This window comes from Kryptolebias marmoratus, linkage group LG19 (assembly GCF_001649575.2).
Source record: "Kryptolebias marmoratus isolate JLee-2015 linkage group LG19, ASM164957v2, whole genome shotgun sequence".
In the NCBI taxonomy this organism is placed as follows: Eukaryota; Metazoa; Chordata; class Actinopteri; order Cyprinodontiformes; family Rivulidae; genus Kryptolebias; species Kryptolebias marmoratus.
The window spans coordinates 4812133-4822647 of NC_051448.1; the positions used below are offsets into that span (position 1 = coordinate 4812133).

At 44.3% G+C, this 10515-nt stretch overlaps 1 protein-coding gene across 1 annotated transcript in view; it reads right to left on the reverse strand.

The window, feature by feature from the left end:
- knl1 (kinetochore scaffold 1) overlaps nt 1–10515 on the reverse strand; it is a 14921-nt gene that overhangs the window by 2334 nt on the left and 2072 nt on the right. Inside the window, exons 2-25 of the mRNA XM_017411732.3 lie at nt 9787–9821; nt 9578–9614; nt 9427–9486; nt 9214–9296; nt 9085–9140; nt 8982–9003; nt 8824–8867; nt 8678–8730; nt 7910–8525; nt 7606–7658; nt 6633–7239; nt 6481–6527; nt 3809–6382; nt 3252–3354; nt 3101–3159; nt 2927–3025; nt 2724–2839; nt 2511–2601; nt 1428–1544; nt 1259–1346; nt 1074–1136; nt 958–997; nt 755–859; nt 562–662 (exon numbers count right to left, since the gene is read on the reverse strand). Of these exons, the coding sequence (XP_017267221.1) occupies nt 562–662; nt 755–859; nt 958–997; nt 1074–1136; nt 1259–1346; nt 1428–1544; nt 2511–2601; nt 2724–2839; nt 2927–3025; nt 3101–3159; nt 3252–3354; nt 3809–6382; nt 6481–6527; nt 6633–7239; nt 7606–7658; nt 7910–8525; nt 8678–8730; nt 8824–8867; nt 8982–9003; nt 9085–9140; nt 9214–9296; nt 9427–9486; nt 9578–9614; nt 9787–9815 (5263 nt within the window). The 5' untranslated portion in view covers nt 9816–9821. The remainder of the gene's footprint in view (nt 1–561; nt 663–754; nt 860–957; nt 998–1073; nt 1137–1258; nt 1347–1427; nt 1545–2510; nt 2602–2723; nt 2840–2926; nt 3026–3100; nt 3160–3251; nt 3355–3808; nt 6383–6480; nt 6528–6632; nt 7240–7605; nt 7659–7909; nt 8526–8677; nt 8731–8823; nt 8868–8981; nt 9004–9084; nt 9141–9213; nt 9297–9426; nt 9487–9577; nt 9615–9786; nt 9822–10515) is intronic.

Below are 10515 nucleotides of genomic sequence, written 5' to 3' on the forward strand. Positions count from 1 at the left end.
CAGGAAGTGACGTCACGTGTCTTCTTCGTGAGTTATTTGGGGTTATTTTGTATTCCACGCTACACAAACCCACAAAGAAGACACTAGACCGCAGAAACGGTGGCGAATCACTTTAGAAACAATAAATATTGGGTTAAAGTTGCGGTGTTTTGGGCAAAGTTGCAATTTTGCAGGGTTTGCTTGATTTTGCGTTAATCCTGGAGGGTCTGATTAAAGCAGGAAAGGTACTATCTGTCAACTGTTGGCAACTCAAAATTTTCTGTTCAAGTCTCAGTGAACTTTCTGCGAGGTCGAGTCTTCAGCCGACAGCTTATTCTGAGACCCGGGTTTGAAATGTTTCTGTGTCAGAGAAAACAATCGATGTCGTCGTGTCGCAGAACTGTTACTGTTTCACTTCAAACCGGCGCCGTTTAAACAGGACCTTAGAGACTCCGCCACCAACCAGGTACCAACGGTCGCCAAGAAGCTGCCTTAACGGAAGTGTCTTAAAGTGCTGAAGGGTGCAGACATTCAGGATCCTGACGTTTAACCAGCCAGCATGAGACAAGCAGAACATCTCACCGTCGGGCTTCTCGTACACCAGCTGCAGGAGCACGGTGTCATGGAGAAACGTGTAGCTCGTCCAGCTGTCCTCCTCCTCTTTCAGCCTCCATTCGTTCAACCTGATGGAATAAATACGCAGCAAAAATAAATCTGTGCAAAAAGAAAAGGTCTTAGGTTGAAACTAACGCCTCGTGGTGAAAAACAAACGTACATGTTCAGCATGTTGATGTGGCTCTTCAGGTTCTTCGTCTCGACTCTCATTCTGCTCAGTTTACTCGAATTCTGCTTCTTCTGCATCTCCAGTTCAGAAATTTGTCTAAAAACGACAAACATTTATGGAAAAGTTATCCCAACACCAACAGCTACAGGAAATTCCTCACAGTCTTAAAAAACTTCAAAATAAAACAAAGTCACCTGTCGCTGTCAGCCAGAACTTCAGTAATTTTCCTGAACTCTGTGAATAAAACACGGCGTCTCGTTTAGTTCGAGTCGAGTCAGATAAAAATGAAATAAGTTCTGTCAAACGTTACCTTCCTGCAGCGTTTTTAGGCATTTTTTGTCTTCAGAGTCTTTCTCCGAAACTGCATTTATTTCTAAAAGAAATAAAAACATAAAACTTTAGCATCACGTTCTTATTTTTTTCCTCTTCCTGCTCTGCTGTGAAGCCGCCCACCTCGAGTCGTTCAGTTAATCTTATAAATGATAATATTTCTACCTGCTTCTAAGCCCCAAATACAGCCGTCCAGGCGTTTCAGCATCTCGTCCGCCTCCTGGATGGTTCCTCTCAGTTTCTGCTGCTCCTCCTGGTGAAAGCAAACAATAAATAAACGAAATGGAACAACCTCCAGAGCTGAAAGTCATTACTCTCGTGTGAAGAGTCTCACCAGATTCACCCGCACAAGATTTGAGTAGAGCACCTCCTTCATTTCATGGGACTGCACTTTGCTCGTTTTTCTGAAGATGTTGTTTCTCTCTTTTAGTTTGTGTCTAAAAGATTTGAGCTGGGAACAAAAACAGCAAAGGTTCAGACAGAGATCACCGTGGTTCCTGTTAAATCAGCACGAGTCGGGCAACTTCTGTCAACAATCAACAGATTTGTTGTTGTTTTTTGAAATGAGATGTTAATTTTAATCTAACATGAACGCAGAATTTCTGGGTGCAGCCAGGGGGCGGAGGGACTCCTGTTCTGTTTGCAGATGGTGTTCTCCTGTTGGTGTCATCGAGCCGTGACCTCCTGACCTCCAGCTCTCACTGGAGCGGCTGGGATGAGGATCGGGCCGTGGTCCTCAGCCGGGAAAGAGTCGGACCGCTCTCTCCGGGTTGGGAGTGAGGTGCTGCCTCAAGTGGAGGAGTTGAAGTATCTCTGAGTTTTTCCTCCAAAGTGAGGGAAGAACAGAGCGGGAGATCGACGGACGGATCGGTGCAGCTTCTGCAGTATTGTGGACTCTGTACCGGTCCCGTTGTGGTGAAGCTTTCATCTGAAACTCTCCGTTTACCAGCCGGTCTACGTTCCTACCCTCACCTGTGGTCAGGATCTTTGGGTAGTGATCGGAAGAACGAGATCACAGATACGGGAGGTTGAAATGAGTTTTCTCTGCGCTCTCCTTTAGGGTTAGGGTGAGAAGTTCGGTCATCCAGGAGGGACTCGGAGTAGAGCCGCTGCTCCACCACATCGAGAGGAAACAGCTGAGGTGGTTCGGGAATCTGGTAAGGCTGCTCCCTGGACGCCTCTGTAGGGAGGTGTTCCAGGCATGTCCAACTGGGAGGAGACTAAGGAAGACCCAGGACACTCTGGAGAGACCATGTCTCTCAGCTGGCCTGGGAACGCCTGGGAATCCTCCTGGAAGAGGCGGCTGTGGAGAGAAGCTGCTGCCCCCGCGACCCGACTCCACAACAATCAGCAGATAATTAATTAACGGGCGGATGGATATAAACGCAGTTATAATTATAGGAAACAACTCACACACCTCTTTATCTGAGAAGTGCCTGATTTCTTCCCACAAAGATCCATTAACGGCTCGGAGAGGCTTGTTTAAATCCTGCCGTCGGACTTTCAACCTGAAGGTAAAAGAAAACTTTAAATGTAACGAAATGAATAAAACAACAGTTCAGTGGCATTTTCAACTTATGACAGTGGTGCAATCGAAATCAGAAACTTATAAAGTACGAAATGTACGAACTCTTCCACGGTCTCTGTGAGGGTCTGGATGTCTGCCTCGTACACCTTCAGTTTGGGACGATCGATGTGTCTGTTTTTTAATAAATCCAGCGGCGTGACATCCGCGTCAGACGAAAGCTTCAAAGACAAAACAGGAATCAGATCAGCTGCGTTTGTTTCTTCTGAACAAAGTTTAAGTTTTTGCTCGAACGAAGAGTAACCTACTCTGCCAGGAAGGGCGCTCTGCCGGGGATTATGAGTAACGAAGTCGATGTTAAACAGATTGAAGAACTCTAAAACTGTTATCGTGCCATCTTTGAGTTTCTGTAATTAAAGAGAAATCCAAACGTTGAAGGGATTTACGTATAAGACGTGGAAAAATTAACAAAGTAAACATACTTTCTGTCCATCACTGTCATAATCTTCAAGCTGGGATTCAAACAGGCTGTGCTTAAAAGCTGGGTTAAAAAAAACAACAATAAAAGAGGTCAGAAATGCACAAAGCAAGCTAATCAGAATCATAATGGTAATTTATTTAAAAACATCTCACTGGACTCGGACGCGGCTTCGTTTCTGCTGCCTGAGTGGCTGATGGTGGACGAATCGATGGTCTGAGTCGTCAGATGAGCTGCAGCGACATTTCCGTCAGCGGCCTGACACAAAAAGAAAGGCCCCAAAATAAAGAGATTATTGTTAAACTACAAGAAATTCTGTACCGTACGAAATTCTCAGGTAAAAACTGTCCCAAACAGCCCGGTTTCCATTCACTTATTTGATAAAAATGACTTTTTTCCACCTTAAAATTAAGTTTAGTTTCATTCGCTCAAAAAAAAAGGTTTAGTAGAAACAAATTCTTTGGATCACTGGTTGGAAATTTAAAGAGCATGGCAGAAAGAGCTTGTTTAAAATTAAAAATTCAGCAGCGACTAAAAGAATTATGAAGTGAAGCTTTAGATTTACGTTAATTAGGAATTAAACTGTGAAACAAACAAAACATATTTATGATTCATAATAACAGAAAGGCTAACTACACAGATTCTGGAGTCAAGAATTTATAGCATTTTTTTTTTTTTTTTCCTAAAACATGCGATCAAGACGTTGACCTACCGTTTCTTCAAACTCCGCGCTCGCTTTCAGCCTCTTCTCATCTTCTTTGCTGTCCCTTTCTTCTGGCGGAGGCCCTTTCTGGCCGAGGAAAGGCAAAGCGAACGGTTCTTTAAAGAAGTCGTCCTCTTCAGGGTCAAACACGTAGAACTCCTTGGAGGGATTCTCATTTTCAGCGGTTTTCTCAGGAGTCCTGGTGTCCAGCGTCTCCGACATGTCTTCGCAGCTCCCCAGCTCTTCGTCAAAAACGTCGTCGACGTCGTCGAAGTCCCTCAGCCGACGGGTGACGCTGTCGGTGAAGTTTCGCGTGGCTTCTTCAGCAGAGGTCAGCTTCTTTGACGACTCGGGGTTGTTTCTTTGGGGGAGTTTTGCTTTAAAGCCTCCCACCGAGAGTCTTGACATCAGCTGCTGTGTCTTCGAGCTGAAAGGAGTTGCATTAGCGGGCTCTTCTGGGCGACTCTGAGCGCCCGTGTCGTTTTCAGCTGTCAGCAGACCTACAGGTGAACATGTGGTTTTGTCGTTTGGGTTCCTGTCCAGGTCGGGGTCCAGCTGAGGCAGAGGGGCTGAGCTGCTGCCTACGGCTGCGGCATCAGGAGTTGCTTTTATAATGTTGCTCAAACGCCTGAGTTTTGACTGGAGGTCAGCGAGGCTCTTTCGTCTTTTTGCTCGTGAACTGGCCGTGCCATCTTGGCCTGCATCACTGGGTTCCATCTTCTGAGACGAAGGAGAAGTTTCCCTTCTTGGCTGATGTGCTGTCATGGTCTCCATTTTGTTTGAGTCTACGCCATCAGGGGCGGGGAATCCGAGTACCTCATCGTTCTGTGAAGTCAGCCCGGTTTTCTCCGGATGGTCAGAATTGTAGACTTGTGCTGATGGAAACGTATGTGGTGACTCATCTGTAGGTGCTGGCTTCACGCAGCCCACCTGAGGCTCCGTTACGTTCACGCCTGCACCGATTTCTGCACAGGTGCTCATCGTTTCATTCGCTGGCTGCTCCACAACAGTTGAAACAAAGCTTGGAGGCTCGTTTTCGGCGCTCGTCTCAGGTTTCTGTGTTTCAGGCTGAAAACCGTTTGAATCAGCGGTTTCTTGAAGCAACGGCGCATCGGTTGCTTCTGCTTTGAAACTGGCCGAAGAGCCACGTTTCTGAGACGCGGAGCTTTTAAATTCTTGCTCTACTTGTGTCGATGGGGACGAACCTGAATGTGGACCGTCGTCCCCACAGTCAGTCTTCTTCACAGCAGGGGGACAATTCATGTTTTCATAGGTGGGTTGAGTGTTTTGGTCCAATAAAACCAGGTCTGAGGCTGGATCACTGGCAATGTTCACAGTGAAGCAGTGGGTTATTTCCATCGACGCATCATTTGTTGTGAACCTCGTGGTTTTATCTCCAGGCAGAGGATGAAAATCCACATTTTCACGTGACTTGGGTTCAAAACCAGCAGAAACATCGACTGTGTCACTTCTCCTCGCAGCCATGGCCGCTTTATTTGCAGCGGGCCTCACAGTCTTCTCCGTGCTAAGAGGAAATGGGCCAAAGTTCAGGTTTGGCTCGGGTTCAAACCCAGTGGTGTTTGCAGCGTGGCTTCGTGACGCAAACCTTGTTGCTTCCGCTCTAATAGCAGGAAACGACCCCGTATCTTGATGGGAGGGCATCTTTAAATCGGCAGCTATGGTTCTAGCAGGTAGCTGGCTCACATTTGGGTCTGACAACACATTTAATCCAGCAGAAATGTTTACGGTGTGGCTCCTTGTCATATCCATTCCTGCGTCAGTTGCAGTGAACCTCATCGTTTTTTCTCCGTTAGCAGGACATGAATCCGTATTTTGATGAGCGGGCACATTTAAATCAGCTGCCATGCTTACAGTGTGGCTTCCTGTCACATCCATATCAGCATCGTTTGTTGTGAACCTCACCGTTTTCTCCCCATTAGCAGGTAGCTGGCTCACATTTGGGTCTGACGACACATTTAATCCGGCAGAAATGTTTACGGTGTGGCTCCTTGTTATATCCATTCCTGCGTCAGTCGCGGTGAACCTCATCGTTTTCTCGTCATTCGTGGGGAACAGGTCCATATTTTGATGAGAGGGCACGTTTAAACCGGTGGCAATGTTGACGGTGTGGCTTCTTGTCACATCCATATCTGCATCATTTGCTGCGAACCTCACCGTCCTCTCCCCATTAGCAGGAACCAGGCTCACATTTGGCTGCGACAGCTGGTTTAAATCAGTGGAAATGTTAACTGTGTGACTTTCTGTCACATCCATAGCCGCATCATTCATTGTGAACCTCACCGTCTTCTCCCCATTAGCAGTTAGCAGGTTTACGTTTTGGTCGGACGCCAATATTAGGTCAGCCGAAATCTTTACCGTGTGGCTCCGTGTCACTTCCATATCTGCATCACCTGCTGTGAATCTCACTGTTTTCGTTTCGTTTGCAGGGAGGTCCAGAATTGGGAACGAGTGCAGCTGCAAGTCCCTGATAATGTTGACGGTGTGACTTCGTGTCACGTCCATGCTGGCGTCGGCAGCCGTAAACCTCACTGTTTTCTCCCTGGAGTCATCTTCCGCACCAAACTTGATGTGAGAAAGAACACAAAATAAAACCAGTAACTTAAATGGGCTAAAATTAAAAAGAGGAGGAAAACAAAGAGAAAGCGAGCACTTAATCTCACCTGATGTCTCCACATCGCTGTCTTTAAAGAACTCTTCATTGACTTTTCTACACCAGAGAGTAGAGAGAAAGTAAAAAATAAATAGTTCAGATTTAAAGAAAGCAATTTCGGTGTTTAGTCTTCCGCTTAGTCTTTAAAAACTGTTATCATACCTTTACAGGTAGATGACCCACAGTCCTGATCCGTGGCGTTGACCTTCAGGTTAACACTCTGATGGTGGGTTAAACGAGGCTGAAGATGATCGTCTCCGACACCGTCCGTCTGAACTTCTGTAACCTCCATGCTCACCTCGCCTTCCAAAATGCGTCCCGTTTGAGCTTCAGTGATATCCATGCTCACATCGTCATCGGGACAGATTGTGAACCCTTCAGAGGGTCGAGCAGCTGCAGGTGTCATCTGAGCAGCCGCGGGATTAATGGTTGGGTTTGTCAGCAGGTTATCGAATCCTGTATTCAAGCAGAGCCCGACTGAAGACCTGACTCCTGGTGGACCACAGATTTCATCCCGTTTCCTCGCAGACGCCACAGAAGCTAAATTCGTGGTGATATTTGTGGGGAGGCATTGGGTTATATCCATCGTTGCGTCATCTGCAGCGAGCGCTGTGGCCGTCTCTCCGGGCGCGAGCGAAAAGCTCACACTTTGGGGTTTTAAGTCGGCGGCGATGTTTACAGTGTGACTCCGTGTGATGTCCATGAAGGCATCGTCTGTAGAAAACCTCACCGTTTTCTCTCTGTGGTCAGCTTCAGTCACGAGTGTTTCCTGTGGAAACGACACAGGCGAGTTACAACCACAGCGTTAGCTCATCATAATTCAAATATTTTACCATCACAAGGTAAGAATAAAAAGGCTATGTCAAGTTCAGACTACAACCTCTTGGATATTAAAGAGAAGAAATCATCAGGAAAAGAAAACAATAAGTGGATTCATAAATAAACTCTTTGTGAAACAGTTAAAAACCCTCCACTGTAGGTGTGACCACATCTATCTTCACCCAATGACATCGTCGATGGAAGTCAAATGTATTTAACGTCAGATGTTTTTGATTTTTTTACAAGCGTTTTTTTTTAAATCTGGGTTACTAAAATAAATAAAATAAATAAATACATGTTGTACTTTGAAGCTCACCTTCTGGCTTTCAGCAGGAGCGTGAACAGGAAGGTTCACCAAAGATCTGCTTCCTAAATGTTGAAAATGAGACAAAATTAACAACGTTAGACGACTGACACTCAAATTGCAAAAAACAAGAATGCTGAATTGTCTGTTATATTTAAAAGCTTGTCCAACTTTTTTTTATTTTTACAGCAGAGATGAACATTGACGTTTCTCAAAGGTTCAGCTGGACTTCGGGTCTAAGATAAGCTGGTCTTAAAACGCTCGTTTAGATCAAAGGTGTGACGTGGAAACGGGTTCAAGATTTGAGGTTTCGTACCTTTTGGGTCACCCGATCCTGAACTTTTACGTCTCTTCTTCAGTTTCATCTCTGCAGCCTGAGATGACCTCCTGTCACAGCGGGCGTACATATCCCGAGTCGGAAACATACACTGAAAAGGATCATCCTCCTCCTCCTCCTCCTCCTCACCGCCTCCCAGAGCGCGTTCTGTCCGGGCTGCAGTCAGGTCCGTGTTCACGTCACCTTCTGGGCAGAAAGCGCCTCTGTGGCTACTCAGCAACCCTGGAACCAGATTTTCTTTGTCGACCGCTTGCGTTTTCCTTTTTGTGTCTTCGGAGGTCGTCCTGGTTAAAGCTGCCATCCTGTCGCCGCCGGTGCTGCTCGGCTTGGAGAGACTCGCAAGGAAGTTTTCGAAATCAAGATCCAGCCGAGGCTCCGAGTCCCTGTTTGTATCACTCGCCGACTGACTCGCGTTGGCAGAATGACTAAGCTCATCCTCCGGAGCTCCTCCTCTCGTGATTAAAACGTTCTGTTGGGACGGGTCTCCGAGCAGGTCCGCATCCCCGGTGATGTTTATGGTGTGGCTCTGCGTGAGGTCCATGACCGCATCCTCTGTATCAAACATCACTGTTTTCTCCCCGCCGTCGAAGCTGACCTAATGAAGTCAGACACACATGTTAACGAACCGTCACAGAAGATTCAGCTCATAACAAACATGAAAACAATAAATGGAACGTTTCGTTTAACCAATCCGGTGCGTGTGATGACGATAACAAAGCAAAAACAACAAACTGAGCAGAAACTCACCACATTCCTTTGTTGAGAAGCATGTAAAGGAGCATTCAGCAGGTTTTCTATACCTAAGTTTGGACAGTTAAGTTTAGTAACAGCAGCTTGAATCTCATTTTTTGTGAAGGGAGATTTTAAAGAAAGCGTGTTCAAACTACTCTTACCCAGGATCTGTTGACTCCTATCATCAGTGCCCGCCACCTGGAGCCTTGTGTAAGAAAACAGCACCGACGTTAAAACTAAAAGGCGTTTCAGTGAAAACTGGAACTCTAATCAACCTAAAATGCAGCAGAACTGTTAAAAAACAAACTTGCCCCCTTACCAGTTTGGTGTTGCTGCAGCTGCTGCAGAATAACACAGAAATTAAATTACAACGAAGCCTGAAATCTTTACAGTCTCATGTCTATAAACACTTTACTGCATACTTGCTGCCATCAGCTCCTGTAGAGGACTCCGAGCAGGAGAGGCATTCTTGACATCCCTGTTGGGAAAAACACACACGTTAGATGAAAATTTACATTATTTTAGGGTATTTGGGGATTCTGTTATCTTACTTGGCAAAGAGTAGGACATCATTAGCAGGGGCGAAACTGACTCTCCTTGAATTCCTCTTTTCAGCCGGTTTTGCTCGCTCCACCTTAGCAAAAAGGAAAATAACAAAATACATAACGAGTTCTAATTAATCGTTCTTTAATTTTTCAGAGATAAACAGAAGTATATAAACTGGTAAAGTAAAACAAACAAACCAAAAAAAAAAGTCCATTTACCTTATTTTCCTCCTGCTCCACGTCACATAATACGGTGGATTTCCGAGGTGCTTTTAGAATCTATTGAAGAAATATTATAAATGAAACACTTCAGGTATCCAGAAAATGTAAGGATTATGTAAATGCTTGTTAAATTTAATGCAACACAAACCGAGGAAATGCGTCGCCTGGAGTGTCCGCCTTCTTCACTGAAACAAAAACAACAAAAAACAAAAGTGTTCAGTTGATTTACTTGATTGTCACACCTTTAAAAAATATGCAAATGAATAGGATAAAGACGGCCTGCACAGCTCAGCAGCTGTTATTGTTTAGTCCTGAAAGAACAAAATCTGGCTGCTCTTAAAATTAGTTTTTACTCACGTATTCTTGGGAAGATCCAAAGGCTCCATTTTTCACTGTAAATTTATACAAAATAAAAAAACAAACAAAAGAAACTGATAAGTTGTTTCAAACTGATGAGCTGTGTTTCAAAACACAATACCTTCAAAAGTTTCTCCTATCGTTTCCTTTGATTTTGCTTTTTTTTTTTTTAAATCTTTTAAAGCGATCATGAATGTTTCTGAAAGCCTTTCTGTGTTATTCTTCAGACTTTGGCTGTTTTAATCAGTGTATTTATTTTTTAAAGTTTTATTTTTTTTATCTTTTATGACAACATAGGACATGAAAAATGCATCATTGTTCAGTTCATTATTTACTGTGTGTCACATTTTCAGCAAATCACTCTTTGGGGATCATATTTTTCGAGGTAAAACACTATTTTCTGTCTTTCAAACTGTCAAGTCATATTTTTCACACATTTGGCTAAAGAATGGGAACACGTGTCTTTAGGACGGGCTGCTGGTTATAAAGTGTCTGAAGATCCAGTTTATTAATTTATTTTTTGCTGAAATCTTTGTCAACAAACAACACTGGTTCATCCCTTGAGTTTAGTAAAATTCACTTATACAGGTGCTGGTCATAAAATTAGAATATCATGAAAAAGTAGATTGATTTCAGTAATTCCATTTAAAAAGTGAAACTTGTATATTATATTCATACATTACATACAAACTCATATTTCAAATGTTTATTTCGTTTAATTTTGATGAT